This window comes from Salvelinus alpinus, chromosome 4 (genome assembly GCF_045679555.1).
Source record: "Salvelinus alpinus chromosome 4, SLU_Salpinus.1, whole genome shotgun sequence".
NCBI lineage: Eukaryota > Metazoa > Chordata > Actinopteri > Salmoniformes > Salmonidae > Salvelinus > Salvelinus alpinus.
Genome location: NC_092089.1, coordinates 37197086 through 37216829, shown reverse-complemented (window position 1 = coordinate 37216829; position 19744 = coordinate 37197086). Strand labels below are relative to the sequence as shown.

Here is a 19744-nt window from a genome sequence, read left to right as displayed (position 1 = left end):
CAATTGGAGGATGCATTTTAAACATATTAAATTGGCTACATTTGTCAGTACAAACTTTGATTGAAGAAAACACGTTATTTTTGCGCTCCCTAACCTAACAAAATAGCACTACACCACTGGTTAAGATTAGGGTTATTATTTAGGTTTAAGGGTTAAGGTTAGGGTTAGGGTTAGGGGAGGTTTAGCTTAATGGGTTAATGTTAGGGGAAGGGTTAGCTAACATGTTAAATAGTTGCAAAGTAGATAAAAGGTAGTAAGTAGTCGTAAAGTTGCTAATTAGCTGAAATGCTAAAGTTGTCTGTGGGTTGCTAGACATTTGTGTTATACTTTTGTAACCATACCAAACTTAACATACTAATTTCAGTGTCCCAGATTTTTGTTTACCATGCGATCCATTGTTTACAACTCACCAACCCTACAGAAAGGGCAAACATGTGACTAACAGCGGTGTCTTTGTTTTGATTGGATATGTTTCTTGATTATACAACCTACCTCAATATTTCAGTATTAGAAAGATGCAATTCATTCAAAATATAAACACATCTGAAGTAGGTGTAAAAAAAGTTTTGTTAATGTTTATTTTAGAAATGGAGACATACTTTAGTGTTGAATAAAAGCAATGAACAATCTATTTGATATGTAACAACCTCACCAATACAATAAACAGCACTGGGCTCCAAAATCGTTTGATTTTATTTATTTAACACCTAAGTCCCCACACCGGGACTTAACACATTCCAGGCATAGGCAATTATTAATAGTCCCATTCATATGAATTTCTTATTATTTTCAAAGAGGATGTAGAGTATTTTTTTCTTCACATTATTATGAATTGACCACAACCATGGTGTTTATAGTGAGTAAGGCACTACATTTTATGACTAACAAGGAGTAGAGAGAAACTCAACTTAAAATGTCTTCTGGAAGTTTTTCATCCCAGTTGACTAATAGTTTTTCAGATCATATGACTAATATTAATAATAGGCAATATCAGTGGAGGCTGCTGAGGGGAGGACGGCTCATAATAATGGCTGGAAAGGAGCGAATGGAATGTCATCAAACCCATAGAAACCATGTGTTTGATACAATTCCACCTACCCGGCTTCAGCCTTTACCATGAGCCAGTCCTCCCCAATTAAGGTGCCACCAACATCCTGTGGGCAATATTAATGAGGCTTCCATGAACTGTTTCTGGCAATATACAAAAGATGTGCTTATGAAATATATAATAAAATAACCCCATTAATCAACAGAAATTACAGATGTATAATGCAATAAAATTGCATGTAAATGATTTTTTTTTAAACACTATAAAAGGTATCCTATTAAACAAACATAAACAGGTCTATTTATGTAAAATATATACAATTTCTCTTGAATGTGTCTAATGCTATTCTATTAACTGTACAATTAGAAAGACACACAAAAGTTGAAAGATAACAGTAAGGAGATGAGTATAAATATAAATCCCAGATGTGCAAATTTCAGTCCTTGTCAGATTTAAGCACCAGGCAGCAAGATACATGCAGTCCGTCTCATTTCTGAAACTGTTGGAGATCACTGTACACGTCTGACTGAATTCCATGCAGCTCCTACAACAGTAAAGGCAAAAATAAAACAATTCAACAGGGAAAGAATCATAAGTGTATCACACCAGACATGAACAGTTACTCCGTATGAATGTAAATTCTGTATGCTTTGAGGACTGTGCTCTTCTATGGTTAGTGCCTCTGTACCTGGTAGGGAGACTCTGTGATTTCTACTGTCTTCCTTTTTGATGCTGTGAGTGTTTTCCCTTTACCTGAGGAGAAATGGGAAACAGGAGGGGTTAGGGATGAGTGGAGGATGCACGCAAGCACACACACAAACACAGTCACACACACACACACACACACACACACACACACACACACACACACACACACACACACACACACACACACACACACACACACACACACACACACACACACACACACACACACACACACACACACACACACACACCCCTCACCCTCCAGTCTGGATTCCTGTTGACTCCTCTTCTTCCGTAATGAAGCAAAACAGAACACGGCGAGAGCGATGAGGAGGGTCAGGATGATGTCACAGGCGATGATACCCACCAATGCCCCCATATCTATCTGATAGCAGTAGGCACAGTCTGGAGAGAGAGAGCATTCTGCTTACTGACCATAGTCAAAACGTGGGTTTTGGTAATTCACTTACTAAAGCAGATAACAGAACATGTACTGTATAATATGTCATGAATGACTCTGATGCGGGTGAAAAACTCTGTAATAAGGACACTTCTTCTTTTTGGGTAGATTTCTTGTAAATTCACCCTCAGCATACACACACCAACTCGCACAAACAAGTACTTCAAAAAGTCAACACAGACTTTATTTCAACTATCATTTTAATTTGTTTAGTAAAACGAATTCTAACATTAGATACATGTCCTTTAGAAAAGTGCTCCTATTGTATGTGTCCTTTAGAAAATATTTACTGCTGACTTATTTACTTAACCTTTATTTGATCAGAGAGTCATACTGAAACCAAAGTTCTCTTTTACAGATGAGCCATGAATTACATAAATTACAAAAAATACATCAAAATATAAACACAAAACACAAGCAGTTACAAAAAACAAACACAATCAGTAATAAGGTCCTCAATCAGCTTTCTGAATTGCCCAAGAGTCACCAAAACATCACATTTAAGAACATTTTGAAGATTGTTCCACAAATAACGTGCAACAAAACTAAAAGCTGATTTACCTAACTCAGTACAGACCAAAGGAATTTCCAGAGTTAGCCATCCTGTGGTAACTTCTATGTCTAAAGTTGAGTAATTATGTTTGTTACAGTGGGACTTTTTGTCGAAGGGCTTTATAAATGAAACCATAGCAGTGTTTCAACCTACGTGACATCAAAGAGGGCCAACCAACTTTTCAGTAGAGAATGCCGTGATTTGTACTAAAATTGTCACCAGTAATAAAGCACATTATGACAAACTGCATCTAATGGCTATAACGAAGTGGTAGCTGCGTTCGTATAGTCGCCATAGTCTAGGACCGATAGCAACGTCGACTGAACAATTTGCTTTCTACTATTTAGCGAGAGGCAGGACCTATTTCTATAGAAGAAGCCTATTTCTATCCTCAGCTTCTTAACTATACAGAACAAGAATGTATACGCAACATGTAAAGTGTTGGTCCCATGTTTCATGAGCTGAAATAGAAGATCCCAGAAATGTTCCATATGCACAGACAAGCTTATTTTTCTCAAATTTGGTGCACAAATGTGTTTACGTCCCTGTGAGTGAGCATTTCTCCGAGCCAAGATAATCGATCCACCTGACAGGTGTGGCATATCAAGAAGCTGATTAACAACATGATCATTACACAGGTGCACCTTGTGCTGGGGATAATAAAAGGCCACTCTAAAGTGTGCGGTTTTGTCAAAGATGTCTCAAGTTTTGAGGGAGCGTGCAATTGGCATGCTGACTGCAGTAATGTCCACCAGAGCTGTTGCCAGATAATTGTATGTTAATTTCTCTACCATAAGCCGCCTCCAACGTCATTTCATAGAATTTGGACATACGTCCAACCGGCCTCACAACCGAAGACAATGTGTAACCACACCAGCCCAGGACCTCCACATTTGGCTTCTTCACCAACGGGATCGTCTGAGACCAGACACCCGGACAGCTGATGAAACTGAGGAGTATTTTGGTTGGTAATAAAGCCCTTTTGTGAGGAAAAACTCATTCTGATTGGCTGGGCCTGACTCCCTAGTGGATGGAGCTGGCTCACAAGTGGGTGGGCTTATGCCCTCCCAGGCCCACCCCACCCATGGCTGAAACACTGCCCAGGCATGTGAAATCCATATATTAGAGCCTAATGAATTTATTTCAGATGACTGATTTCCTTATATGAACTAACTCAGTAAAATTGTTGAAATTGTTGCATGTTGCTTTTATATTTTTGTTCAGTATAACTCATCAATATGCTTTGTAAAAGATAGCTTTTAATCTATTAGATGTCCAGATTTTTGCAAGCAGGGACATGATCAATATGGAAACCATCCAAAGTACATTATGCTTAAATCATCAGACTTACTTTTATGCACTCTAGAGAACAACATATTTTTAGTTTTACCTGGATTCAGTACTAATTTCAGGTCAATGAAGTTTTTCTGTTATACGATGAAGGCAGACTGCAGTTCAGATAGAACCTGGTCAACCGTGGGGGCAATAGCATACACAACAGTATCATCGGCTTACAAGTGCAGGTTACAATTTTTTTTACAGACAAGCAGATATTGTTAATGTAAATGGTAAAAAGTACAGGACCCAGAAAGAATAGACCCCTGCGGGACACCTTTCATAATATCCAGGAAACCTGATTTAACACGATCAGTAGATATACATTGAGTTCTTTCTGTCAATTATTTTTTAAACCAGTTACATGCAGCCTGGTCTAGGCCAATTGAGGAATGCCTCTGAATTAGCAGTGATAGATCAACAATATCAAAAGCCTTTGACAGGAGGCCTTTGACAGAAGAGGACAGCACAATGTTGACTTTTATCCATACACTTAACCACATCCTTTACAACTAGGGATGCCTCTTTAAAGACTCTGACTTCCCAACCACAGTCGTGTTATTCCTATGATGCATACTATGTTGCGTAGAGAAACTCTATTATCAGTATGATCACAATTTAAAAACAGGTCAACTCAGTTACTTGCGAACATAACGGTCAAGGTTAACACTTGATCAGTAACATGTCAACTAACTATTTACTAACCTTAAGCCTTACCCTAACCTTAAACGTACCCCTTTCCCTAACCCTTAGCCAAAATCTTATTCTAACCCTAACCGTAACCTTAGCAAGCAGTTACTTATCGACAGATAGTTTCTTGATAATATGACCACATGTAGAGCCACTTACCAAACATTCCTTTCAGGGGAGCCACGATACAGAGGGCCTTGCCCATTTTCAGCCTGGTCCTACTAAGGAGACTAGAGGAGAGGAGAGGTCTAAGGCTCCGGGTCCCTGGTGCTTTGTCCAAGGTAATCTGTCCCCAATGACTCTGTGGTAGAGCTAGCAAAACAGACAAGGTACTATGTAAACCGCAGGAGTGCAAGAGACAGTGTTCTGTGTGTCCTGTAACCGTGTGCCTGTGTGTGAGAGAGCGAAGGGGGAGCAGACTGACAAGGAAGCCAGTGAGTGGGTTTCTGTTTCTGCCCCTGTGATGTCATGTCCACATGAGTGTTGAACTCTACACACGTCAGCTCACACAGATTGATAACATACATGTCGTTTTGAGAAGACAAGACATAGTCATTGGCTCAAATGTTAAAAACCTTTCTCCCCCAGAATAACTTTCACCCTCCTGAAATACTTCTATTAATTTAGATTCATACTTAAAGCAGAAATCAGCAGTTGAAACAATAACAAAGTGTTCTCCCTGCCCTGTTTCAGGGAAAAGCTGAGGGATGTGGCTGGAGGAATGTAACCATTCTCAAATTCATAGACATTGCTATGGATGCAAGGACTGACCAGTCATGACATCCACATTATAGTTTTGACCATGTTGAGGCTATACAGTGTTCAGTTAGTAGCAGCTACTGTTACTGTATTGTAATGTATACCAATATTGTCTTCATACAATGCTGATATAGTTTGCCATTTCTGGGGGCCAGTGGGCAGGAGTGTGTCTAAACCCATTTCTTCAAAATACAAACAGAACTTCACTTCCCTGATTGGTAGGTCAGGCCAATACCAGAGAAGTCAGTGAGGGGTTTTCTTCTGACTTTTAGTGGTTAGACTCACACCAGCTCAGGAAATGACCTAGCCTATCAACATGAGGAGGAGCCTCAACACACTATACACCTCATACACTACTGTGATGGGTCAACGGAACAAATATTGACATTCATCATAGACATTTACTTGTCACTCTACAGTGTTATCTGACAGATCAAGAACCCAGATCTCAGCAGACAGTGTCTTCTTCTGCTAATTGTGGATGAGGGACGTCAGCTCCGCTATTTGTCTCTGACAAAGGCCTTGCTTGTTACCATGGCCACCACACTAGACCTTTTCCGCTCAGCGTCCAGCAGATTGTCAGTTATTTTCTTCTTTCTAACATGACCTGTGGTTTTCTGTAGGCTGTGGTTACCAACACCCGAGAGCAGCTCTAGCCAAGCCTGATTCTCTCAACCACGAGTTCATCTGAAATGATAGCTTACCCTGTCGGCACATTGAACACCTCCCTACATTAGGGACATAAGGTAGCTTATCTATAAAAGATACAGTGGATGGAAATCAACAGTCAACCCAGAGTTCACATTTCAGAGTGTACCACAGAGACAAAAATAACACAATACCATACCAAGGGCAGAGGGATGACCGTGGTACTTTATGTTCAACGTTCTTTCATCTCAGAGTTGAGTAGGTAAACTACTGTAGGCCTACATTCATAAAAACAATTTATATGGCACTGGTCAAAAAGGTTCTCAGGCAACAACATTTCTTTTTTAGAATGAATGATGTAGGGAGTTATTCCATGTACACCCATTCATATCCAGTGCCTTCGGAGAGTATTCAGACCTATTTACCTTTTCCACATTTTGTTAATTTACATCCTTATTCTACAATGTATAAAAAAATATTTAAAAAATATCAACAATCTACACACAATACCGCATAATGTCGAAGCAAAAACAGGTTTTTAGAAATTTTAACAAATTTATTAACAATAAAAAACAGTTGTACCTTGTTTACATACTGTAAGTACACAGACCCTTTGCTTTGAGACTAGAAATTGAGCATAGGTGCATCTCGTTTCCATTGTTTAAATATATTTATTTTAAGTCTTTTTTTAGAACAAATTCTTACCTACCCCAGCCAAACCCTAAAGACGCTGGGCCGATTGTACTCTGTCCTATGGGACTCCCAATCACGGCCGGTTGTGATACAGTCTAGAATTGAACGAGGGTCTGTAGTGATGCCTCTAGCACTGAGATGCAGTGCCATAGACCGCTGCAACACTCGAGATTTCCATCCTTGATCATCCTTGAGATGTTTCTACAACTTGATTGGAGTCCATCTGTGGTAAGTTCAATTGATGATTCATGATTTGAAAAGGCACACACCTGTCTATATAATGTCCCACAGCAAAAACCAAGCCATGAGGTCAAAGGAATTGTCAGTAGCGTGTCGAGACAGGATTATGTCGAGGCACAGATCTAGGGAAGGGTACCAAAAAATGTCTGCAGCATTGAAGATCCCTAATAACACAGTGGCCTCCTTCATTCTTAAATGGAAGAAGTTTAGAATCCCCAAGACTCTTCCTAGAGCTGTCCGCCCGGCCAAACTGAGCAATCGGGGGAGAAGGGCCTTGGTCAGGAAGGTGACCAAGAACCCAACGGTCACTCTGACAGAGCTCCAGACTATATTGTCATTGAACTGGACATTACATTTTGTGTTAGTTTATTTGATATTTTAAAAACAAGCCACATTTACAAAATGATACACTTGATTAAGAATCCTACAGGATAAACGCAAAGAAGTCTGTGACTTATTTCCATTGTGGTTCTCAGATGGGTTATCATCTTCCTTCAACCCATGATGAAACAACAAGGACAGTGTGTGAGAAAGAGAAAAAATGAGAGAGAAAGAGAAACATCAATAGACAGGACGCTGATCAGACAGATGGTTCAGAGATACAAAGTATCTGAGAACCAAGCGTAGTGTGTGGGCCTCTTTGACTTAGTCAGCATTTAACATAGGAGACATGGACAGGACAGATAGCCATCTAAACCACACATACATACTACTCTACACAGGCTTATCGTGGCTAGGAGCGTCCTCTACATCTCTATACCTACTGGGTCAACACAATATGTATGTGTATGTGTATCACCTTTTTATTTGAGTAAATCTTTTAATAATTACAACTTTCAGTGTGATTTTTTTTAATTCTGAAGGTGTAGAGTTGAGTTTTCACCAGGAGGTGGCAGTGAATAGCAGTTCATTGAGACACTTCAAATCAAATCACAAGAATGTATTGACAAATATGATGTAAAACAAGATTGCACAGTATACACAAATATATCTAACAACAATTCTGGTGCTTGCTGAGGATTCTCAGGTTTTGCAGTTTGCCCTGACATTCATGTAGACTTTATCAGCTAGAGAGGGAGAGAGAGAGGGAGAGAGAGAGAGAGGGAGAGAGAGAGAGAGAGAGAGAGACCATTAGAGTTCTCAAACATTTTCTTACATACAACATATTAGAGATATTTTGTGATTTACAGTTGGCTGATGGTAATAGGTTATGGTTTACAAGCACTTAATAAACAGTACATGTGTTACAGACTCTATGTGTTTAACTTGAATAGTATAGAGCTGTTCATAGTTCCTTATAATTCTAGAATGAGGATAAAAGGGAAGCTATAGAATCTTCGCAGGGATGCAGGAACCATGACAATGAAAGGGGGAAGCTAAACTTTCATAAATATAATATTGCTCATAGCGGGCGGAGGGCAGTGGTCCTTGATCCAATGGAAGCAGTAGGGAAATATTATGTTCATGAAAAAAAAATACGTCTGTCTGCGTCGGCTGGCACAGTGGTACGTGACAATGACAACGGCAATGGTCAGGATCACATCTGCAGCGATGATGCCAGCCATGGTGCCAGGTTCGATCCTGTAGCAGGACGGGGTATCTGGTAGAGGAGGGTGAATAATAGAGGAGATAGATGAGAGGGGACGGAGGACAAGAGTGGGAGGGATGGGTGAAGAGTGACAGGAAATATGATTATTCCCCAGTGTGTGAAAAATATGGAATTTGTGTCTCTCAGTCCTGATGTTATGCTTAATATGATATGTGTTTATCATGATACATACTTGTACCTGGGTCAGCCACAACCTTTTCTTGAGGAGAAAAATGAAAAAGAGATAATTGTCAATGTAATTATAATATACACTGAGTATACAAAACATTAAGAACATTAATACCTGCTCTTTCCATGACTGACTGACCAGGTGAAACCTATGATCCCTTCTTGATGTCACTTGTTAAATCAATTTTAATCAGTGTAGACGAAGGGGAGGAGACAGGTGAACCCCTAAGGTCAATATCCGCGCCCCGCAGAAAATCTATTATTATAATACAAAAAAATCAATAATATTCCATCAGTTTAAGCTGGAGACATCATTTTTTTTGCATTGGATGCATCTCAATCCATCGCATCTGCCTATGTCACACTTCTGCATCTGCGGTGAAAGGTGACAGAGCTGGAGCGGTGATTGTCAGACCATGAGACATCCGAAAATGGCTCTTCTCACAAAATCGTCTGTAGCGTCCGAACGGTTTGGCCTACAAACTATTATGAACCCTCTATTGAAAGAAGAGACTCTGTTCTCTGTTTTTCTCTAGGACCGACACAAGCGGACTCGTCTGAGGTCGGTACAGTTGATCTGCCAACCTCTGTCTGTAGCGTCCGAAAAGTTTGGGCTACACATTAATATGACGGGGAGACTCTCATAAACACGTTCATGTCCAAATCAAACTCCAAATCAAATTGTATTGGTCACATACACATGGTTAGCAGATGTCAATGCGAGTGTAGCGAAATGCTTAGGCTTCTAGTTCTGACAGCACAGTAATATCTAACAAGTAATCTAATTTCCCAACAACTACCTAATACACACATCTAAAGGGGTGAATGAGAATATGTATATATAAATATATGGATGAGCGATGGCCGAGCGGCATAGGCAAGGTGCAATAGATGGTATAAAATACAGTATATACATATGATATGGGTAATGTAAGATATGTAAACATTATTAAAGTGGCATTATTTAAAGTAGCATTGTTAAAAGTGAATAATGATCCATTTATTAAAGTGGCCAGTGATTGTAGGCAGCAGCCTCTCTGAGTTAGTGATTGCTGTTAAGCAGTCTGATGTCCTTGAGATAGAAGCTTTTTTTCAGTCTCTCGGTCTCAGCTTTGATGCACCTGTACTGACCTCGCCTTCTGGATGGTAGTGGTGTGAACAGGCAGTGGCTCGGGTGGTTGTTGTCCTTGATGATCTTTTTGGCCTTCCTGTGACATCCGATTCAGTAGGTGTCATGGAGGGCAGATAGTTTGCCCCCGGTGATGGAGAGTCTTGCGGTTGAGGGCGGTGCAGTTGCCGTACCAGGTTCTGATACAGCCCGACAGGATGCTCTCCATTGTGCATCTGTAAAAGTTTATCGGGGTTTTGGGTGACAAGCCAAATTTTTTTAGCCTCCTGAGGTTGAAGAGGCGCTGTTGCGCCTTCTTCACCACACTATCTGTGTGGGTGGACCATTTCAGTTTGTCTGTGATGTGTACGCTGAGGATCTTAAAACTTTCCACCTTATCAACTGCTGTCCCTTTGATGTGGATAGGGGGGTGCTCCCTCTGCTGTTTCCTGAAGTCCACGATCATCTCCTTTGTTTTGTTGATGTTGAGTGAGAGGTTGTTTACCTGACACCACACTCCGAGGGCCCTCACCTCCTCCCTGTAGGCTGTCTCGTCGTTGTTGGTAATCAAACCCACTGCTGTTGTGTGCATGGCCACGCAGTCGTGGGTGAACACGGAGTACAGGAGAGGGCTGAGCACGCACCCTTGTGGGGCCCCAGTGTTGAGGGTCAGCGAAGTGAAGATGTTGTTTCCTACCTTCACCACCTGGGGCGGCCTTTCAGAAAGTCCAGGACCCAATTGCACAGGGCTGGGTTTGGACCCAGTATTTATAAAGACTGCTTAGTCCCAAAAAAAGTTAAACATATATATATATATAGTAGGCAAGTATAAACACCATGGGACCACGCAGCCATCATACCGCTCAGGAAGGAGACGCGTTCTGTCTCCTAGAGATGAACGTACTTTGGTGCGAAAAGTGCAAATTCATCCCAGAGCAACAGCAAAGGACCTTGTGAAAATGCTGGAGGAAAAGGTATAAAAGTATCTATATCCACAGTAAAACGAGTCCTATATCGACATAACCTGAAATGCCGGAAAAAGGGGGACGCTTGCAAGCCGAAGAACACCATCCCAACTGTGAAACACAGGGGTGGCAGCATCATGCTGTGGGGGTGCTTTGCTGCAGGAGGGACTGGTGCCCTTCACAAAATAGATGGCATCATGAGGCAGGAAAATTATGTGGATATATTGAAGCAACATCTCAAGACATCAGTCAGGGAGTTAAAGCTTGGTCGCAAATGGGTCTAAATGGACAATGACCCCAAGCATACTTCCAAAGTTGTGGCAAAATGGCTTAAGGACAACGAAGTCAAGGTATTGGAGTGGCCTTCACAAAGTCCTGATCTCAATCCTATAGAAAATTTGTTGGCAGAACTGAAAAGGCGTGTGAGAGCAAAGAGGCCTACAAACCTGACTCAATTACACCAGCTCTGTCAGGAAGAATGGGCCAAAATTCATTGAACTTATTTTGGGAAACTTGTGGAAGGCTACCCGAAATGTTTGACTCAAGTTAAACAATTTAAAGGCAATGCTACCAAATACTAATTGAGTGTATGTAAACTTCTGACCCACTGGGAATGTGATGAATGAAATAAAAGCTGAACCAATTTGTAAGTCGCTCTGGATAAGAGCGTCTGCTAAATGACTTAAATGTAAATGTAAATTATTCTCTACTATTATTCTGACAATTCACATTCTTAAAATAAAGTGGTGATCCTAACTGACCTAAGACAGGGAACTCTTACTAGGATTAAATGTCAAGAATTGTGAAAAACTGAGTTTAAATGTATTTGGCTAAGGTGTATGTAAACTTCCGACTTCAACTGTATTTCACTATAATGTTTGAGGGTGAGAAGCCTACATGTACCAATAGAGGCTGCAGTTGAGTTTCTGTTTACCCAAACTGTTTTGTTGTCTTATTTTCCTCTTGGGACCACCTTGTATGTGTGCAAGGGTGTAGGCACAAGCGTGCACACACACACACCCACACACACATACATACATACATACACACAAATCAATTCAGATAGGGGTGTGAATATACTGTAGGTGTGGAAGTTCATCACATCACTTACCACAGAGGCAAAATAAGAGAATCATCAGCAATGCTGCATGGTCTGACATTTTCTTTGATTATGTAACGATACTCTAAATCCTCCTCCTCCTCAGACGAGGAGAGGAGAGAGGGATCTGAAGACCAATGTGCAGCGAGGTATGATGACATAACTGATATTTATTGAATTACGAAACGAACACGAAAACACTTGAAAATTACAAAATAACAAACACGACGTAGACAGACCTGAACATGGAACTTACATACAACATGAAGAACGCACGAACAGGTACACAACTACAAACAAACGCTACAATCCCGTGTGGCACGAACATACATACAGACACAGGAGACAACCACCCACAACGAACACTGTGAAACAACCTACCTAAATATGACTCTCAATTAGAGGAACGCCAAACACCTGCCTCTAATTGAGAGCCATACCAGGCAACCCTTAAACCAACATAGAAACAGACAACATAGAATGCCCACCCAAACTCACGTCCTGACCAACTAACACATACAACAAACTAACAGAAATAGGTCAGGAACGTGACAGATTACCACCATACAATCTACTGGAACAGAACACAATCTATTAACATAATTTGTGTCTGCATTTACAAACACAATACAATATCCCTATGGAAAAATTTAAGGTCACTACTCAAGAAGACCTTTGGTTTATTGAAGCATCAATGTTTACACCAACATTATATGAGCTGAATGGGTTTCACATGGGAACACAAACTACTCTGAATCCCTGGTTGTTGTATTGGTTTCCTTGCGTCCACCTTGTCTATAAACAGAAGGCATACGGTGCATTTGGAAAGTATTCAGACCCCTTTTTCCATGTTGCTACTTTACAGTCGCATTCTAAAATGGATAAAAAATGTCCAAACGTATCAATCTACACACAATAACCCATAACGACAAAGCAACAACAGTTTTTTAGAAATTATTACAAAATTAGTACAAATAAAAAACTGAAAAATCACATTTATATAAGTATTCAGACCCTTAAATCAGTACTTTGTTGAAGCACATTTGGCAGCAATTACAGCCTCAAGACTTCTTGGGTATGACACTACAAGCTTGGCACACCTGTATTTGGGGAGTTTCTCCCATTCTTCTCTGCAGATTCTCTGAAGATCTGTCAGGTTGGGTGGGGAGCGTCGCTATTTTCAGGTATCTCCAGAGATGTTAGATCGGGTTCAAGTCCGGGCTCTGGCTGGTCCACTCAAGAACATTCAGACACTTGTCCCGAAGCCACTCCTGCATTGTCCTAGCTGTGTGCTTAGGGTCATTTTTCTGTTGGAAGGTGAACATACGCCCCAGTCTGAGGCCCTGAGCGCTCTGGCGCAGGTTTTCATCAAGAATCTCTCTGTACTTTGCTTCTTTCATCTTTCCCTCGATCCTGACTAGTCTCCCAGTCCCTGCCACTGAAAACATCCCCACAGCATGATGCTGCCCACCACATGCTTCATTGTAGCAATGGTGCCAGGTTTCCTCAAGACGTGACACTTGGAATTCAGGCCAAAGACTTTAATCTTGGTTTTATCAGACCAGAGCATCTTGTTTCTCATGGTCTGAGAGCCTTTAGGTGCCTTTTGGCAAACTCCAAGCGGGCTGTCATGTGTCTTTAACTGAGGAGTGGCTTCCGTCTGGCCACTCTACCATAAAGGCCTGATTGGTGGAGTGCTGCAGAGATGGTTGTCCTACTGGAAGTTTCTCTCATCTCCACAGAGGAGCTCTGGAGCTCTGTCAGAGTGACCATCGGGGTCTTGGTCACCTCCCTGACCAAGGCCCTTCTCCCCCGATTCCTCAGTTTGGCCGGGCGGCCAGCTCATGAAGAGTCTTGGTGGCTCCAAACTTCTTCCATTTAAGAATGATGGAAGCCACTGTGTTCTTGGGGACCTTCAATGCTGCAGCCATTTTTTGGTACCCTTCCCTAGATCTGTGCCTCGACACAATCCTGTCTTGGAGCTCTACGGACAATTCATATGACCTCATGGCTTGGTTTTTGCTCTGACATGCACTGTCAATTGTGGGAGCTTATATAGGCAGGTGTGTGCCTTTCCAAATCATGTCTAATCAATTGAATTTCCCACAGGTGGACTCCAATCAAGTTGTAGAAACATCTCAAGGATGATCAATGGAAACAGGAGGCACCTGAGCTCAAATTCGAGTCTCATAGCAAAGGGTCTGAATAGTTATGTAAATAAGGTATTTCTGTTAGTGCTTTTATACATTTGCAAAAAAATTAAAAGCATGTTTTCGATTTGTCGTTATGGGGTATTGTTTGTAGATAGATGATGATTTTTTTTATTGAATCGATTTTTGAAGAAGTTTGTAACATAACTAAATGTGAAAAAAGTCAAGGGGTCTGAATACTTTCCGAATGCACTGTACACATCTGATAGCCATTTCAGTGGAACAGAAGTAGAACAGCTTGACTTTTTCCACAGAAAATGTACTTGAAAAGTTCACCGACATAAGAATGAGTCACATGGTTGTGGGCGAATTTGCAAATGTGAAGATAGGACTGGCTAATAAGAAGTTGTATATAAAAAAAAATAAGAGTTGGATATGCTACACAGATGCCAAATTATTTTTTATAATGTAGTTGAACAAAAAAAATAAACATTCAATTAAAAAATCTGAATTTACCGAGTTAAAATCTAACACATATCAATCAAATTATCTGAATTGAGACAAACATTTCATCTTATGTCTTTTAGTGGAGTGCAATGGAAACAACACTAAGTTTTAAAAAAGTTAACCAGAATAAACAAAATAATACATTGTAAACAGAATGATCTTACCTCATTGTAAACTTATCTACAGGACCTTCTACGATGATCAGTTACTGTCTTTCACTAGGGCTTGCTAGGAGTTTTCCCTTTTGAATAATAACAGGTTTCTCTGCTCCTCCCACTCCTCCTCCCCTGTTTCCTTTATATGTCTGATGCACTCCATTGCCTGTTTGTAGGCCTTTACAATTCTGAAAGTTATATTGTAGTTTTGCCAGCCTGCACATTTTGATTTTGGTTTGATGTTGGTTGGTTTGATGTTTATAGTCACAAAGCAACCAATAAGCATGCAAGAGCACAGTATTTTTCATGGTGAACCAAGCACACTAATTATAAGTATTCAGAGAAGAGTATAACTGCAGATATCTATGACCCTTGTATTGCTATTTTTTATAGCTCCACCCCTGACTCACCTGAGCAAGAGAGATCCAAGTAAAATGGATTAAAGAACAGAACAGCACTGTGACATTCATCTATTCACCATTCAACTAACTTACATTGTATGACTTATTCATGGACTTTGAAAATAATCAAGATTCCAAGCAACAATTGAAGACCAAGGGGACAACACGGTCAATACATCAAAATTGTGACATTTTATGTCTTTGATAATTCAGTGTTTTACACCCAACTTCTATGTTTTTTCATTTCAGGATAAGCTGAATGTCTTCAATGACGTTAAACTGACCTGTGATCAAACAGCAGAGCACATTAATGTAAGAATGCAGAATGATCACAGCCACATTTCTACCCTGTGGAATTATGGATGATAAACTGGTGACTGATGTTACTATCGACACATTCTTATTTGCTATCTCCAGAGCCAGGCTCAGCACACAGAGAGGCAGATCAAGGAGGAGTTTGAGAAGCTTCATCTGTACCTACAAGAGGAAGAGGTCAGGATAGTTGCACTAAGGGAGGAAGAGAAGCAGAAGAGTCAGAAGATGAAGGAGAAGATTGAGGAGATGAGCAGAGAGAGATCATCACTTTCAGACACAATCAGAACCATAGAAGAGGATAAAAATGTATTTTGTTTCTCTGCAGCACTACAGGGCCATCTTGGAAAAGTAAGTGATCTACCTCCGGTCTCTCTCTTCTCAGTGGTTCTGTATCCAACCCCACTGACTCCTGACTGTTCTTCCAGAACCTAGTGCACACTGCCGGACCGTGAGAGGGTTTCAGGAGGACTGATTGATGTGGCAAAGCACATGAGAACCCTGCACTATAGGGTCTGGGAGAAGATGCAGGCAAGAATTCAATACAGTGAATATTAGATACAATTGGGGTAAAACTTTACCGCCATTAAAAGGTTCCAACACAGAAAACAAGAAATATGCTTAGTGAATGAAATTTACTTAATAATAAGATTATGTCCCTACCTCAATTTGTATTTAATCATGGTATGTGTGTGTTGTCAGTTCCAGTGACTCTTGACCCCAACACTGCAAACTCACATCTATCTTGTCTGATGATCTAACCACAGTGATATACTGCAACTTCCTGACAACCCAGAGAGATTTGATGACTATACAATGTCCCTGGCCTCTGAGGGCTTTAACTCAGGAACACACGATGAGGTTGAGGACAGTACAGGACGGATCGTGGGTGTGATCACAGAGTTTTGCCGGAGGAAGGGAGACTTCGGCATGTGTAGAGGATCCTGGAGTGTGTGGTTTTTAAAGGATATGTATTTAACATATGTTCTAATGGTGCCACGTGTTCACAGACTCGATCGCCTAACCGTGAGACAGAAACCCAAGAGGGTCAGAGTGCAGCTGGACTGGTACAGAGGAAAGCTGTCATTCTCTGACCCAGATAATAACACACATATATACACATTCACAAACACTTTCACTGAGAGAGTCTTTCCATACATCAGGAATCACTGCATTTTCCATCCTCTGAAGGTGTTATCGGTCCCTGTAACAGTGGATACAGCCTCCGTCTGAATTAGGGATTAGCATGTTGAATGAGTCAGTAACACTCACCGATGCCCTTCACCTGCTGTAACACTCTCATCAGTCAAACAATGATAACTCATCATTGTGTCCACCTTGTCTACAAACAGCAGGTATACACATCTGACTGACATTACAGTAGTGCATAAATGGAGCTGCTTGATTGGAAACATTTCCCTTCAGACTATTTAGTGAAAAAGGTCACCTATAAAATAATCATTCAAAGGAGGTTGTGGGTGTTCATTTAAAGAAAGTGTATTTGCCATTGTGAACATAGGTAACTTGCTGATAAAAAGTTGTATATTCTTTATAAAGTCTAAGTTGGGATAGGCTACACAGATGCCACCTTATTTTCAAATCATACAGTTCAAACCTTCCAATGATAATTATCATGTGTCTTAATTAAGACTTCAATTCAATTCATGAAGTTAAAAAGACTCCATGGGCTGTCCTTGTCAAGACCGCTCCTCAGCCCTCCTAACACAGAGGAACGTGGTAGTTGAGCTTGCATTACACTAGATGGGGCAAGTGTATCAAAGTGTATCAAACAGACACTAGACAGCTTCATAGCCTTTCCATGCGGACAAAGAAACACTGAATCAGCTGTATAAAAAATTCTCAAATCCTATGCTGGAGGCTCTGTCCTGTCCTGAAAAGCTAACAAGAGCTGCTAGTAGGCTACAAAGTCTGGGTTGAATTACCCTTTGATTTAGTCAATCTAGGATAAAATGCCATTAAAATAAAGAATATATGCAGATTGTTCAAATAAATGACTGACTTAATTATTTTCCAATGGACTTGATCTCAGCCATGAATGAGAAATGCTAAACATGTCAATATAAACACTTAGTGCTAAAATAAGACAAGCCAGATTCATGTCTTTCCTAGCATGCATGTAGACGCTTATCAGTTTGATAAGGAATAGTGGGTGTATGCTTTGATGCTGGATTCCCCTCCTCTCATTGGTTTGAGACCAAAGCAGCCAATGAGACTGTTCAGTTAGATTTCCTCCTCATGCAGATACCAACCGCTGCAGTGGAGAGGAAGAGGAACTAAAGGTTTCTAAATAATACAGTAGTCCGTGATGATGGCATATAGGAAGATTCCTACTACATCAAGGAAATCTCTTTCTTATTCTCCCTCTCTTTCTCTCTCTCTCAATCATCATGAATCAAGTCGACAATCTACTGTCAAGTTATTTTTAATCCTTGTCATATGAAGAGAAATAATGAAGAGAAATTATAGATAAAACGTATTGTAATTCACAAATTCAACAATGAGTGGTTTGGAAGGACTCAGTGACAGTGGCTAACTGCAATCATTGCAATCACTAGCCTGCTATTCAGGGGAGTGGCTGTCTGGTCCCAAGTCTGGGATTAAGGAGCTCTTTTCCAAGTTTAAAATGATAAACATTCAACATTGAACATGCTGTCAATGAAGCATGATTTATGCCATGCTCAAAACAACTGTTAACTTGGAACTGCGAAAACTTGACTTCAGTGAGTTCAAGACAACTGGGAATTCATGAATAGACGAGCTCCGACTGGGAAAACACCTTTTGAATGGTCATCCAACTCGGAATTGTAAATCTGGCCTCTTAGAGCTATGACCTTAAGATCAAAGACATCATAATGATTCAACCTTGTTTTTTTCTGAGTTCCCAGTTGTTTTGAAAGCACCATAAATTCAGAGAATGCCAGACTTTGATGACAAAATGTGTACATGAAGGACCACCGCGCCACCTTCCTGTTCAAGTGAGCACAGCACAACAAGGTGAGTCTAAATATGTATTGTATGCTGCTGTATAAATGATGTAATATGCCAGGGAGATATGTATACTGTATCTAAGAAAGTAATACTAAGTGTATGTTGTGTAGTAAGATGTTAGTAGCCCATGTGCCTCACTCTAATCATTTAGTCTATTTACCTCTCTTAATTTTGCCTACTGTTCTGACTTGGTGGTGCACATGTAGCCTATAAGCTGTTTTAGAGAAATGATAACATTGAATATTGTAAGAGCTTCCATTGTCTGCTTATATGCCCACTTTATTTATCTTACGGTTCTGACTTGGTGTACAGGAAGAACACTGTAAGAACGACCCATGTTCTGATTTCTGTCGCTGTAAATTTCAAAAGTGCTAAACAAATAGTTATATTGACTACGTCCAGTGGCGGATTTAGGTACAAGCGACATGGACAGCCGCCCAGGCGGCATCTTGCCCTCACAAAAAAATGTGGAATGGTGACATTTGCGTGATCGGTTTTCTTTCGCTCATTTGCACGTCACGTTAATGATATCATGTCACCGTGTGGGACTGTGGGTCAATTAACCTTGGCGGAGTGGGCACCATAATTCTAGTTTGTGAGCTAGGCAGGCTACTGGGAAGGTCTACCCAATCAGAAGTACAAAATGGGGAGGGGGGTGGGGGTAGGTTGACCTCAGGTCTCCCCATTGGAAGCAGGAGGTATGGGGAATAGCACAACTCTAACTTTGTACAGTACTAATGCTTTTAGTAAAATTAGTCACACTACGAAATGCTACCAAATAAACAATAATTCATTCATAATACTGTGAATATATACAGTTGAAGTTGGAAGTCTACATACACTTAGGTTGGAGTCATTAAAACTCGTTTTTCAACCACTCCACAAATTTCTTGTTGACAAACTATAGTTTTGGCAAGTCGGTTAGGACATCTCCTTTGTGCATGACACAAGTAATTTTTCCAACAATTGTTAAAAGACAGATTATTTCACTTACTATTCAATGTATCACAATTCCAGTGGGTCAGAAGTTTACATACACTAAGTTGACTGTGCCTTTAAACAGCTTGGAAAATTCCAGAAAATTATGTCATGGCTTTAGAAGATTCTGATAGGCTAATTGACATAAT

At 40.5% G+C, this 19744-nt stretch overlaps 1 protein-coding gene across 1 annotated transcript; it reads right to left on the bottom strand.

The window, feature by feature from the left end:
• Positions 1-684: 684 nt before the first annotated feature.
• On the bottom strand, positions 685-5190 carry LOC139572475 (TYRO protein tyrosine kinase-binding protein-like). The gene is made up of 4 exons (XM_071395217.1): positions 4954-5190; positions 2015-2161; positions 1737-1801; positions 685-1592 (listed from the first exon to the last, which is right to left on the bottom strand). Exons 1-4 carry the CDS (start codon positions 4997-4999, stop codon positions 1536-1538), a joined length of 315 nt encoding a protein of 104 aa, XP_071251318.1. The 5' UTR covers positions 5000-5190; the 3' UTR covers positions 685-1535.
• Positions 5191-19744: the final 14554 nt, after the last annotated feature.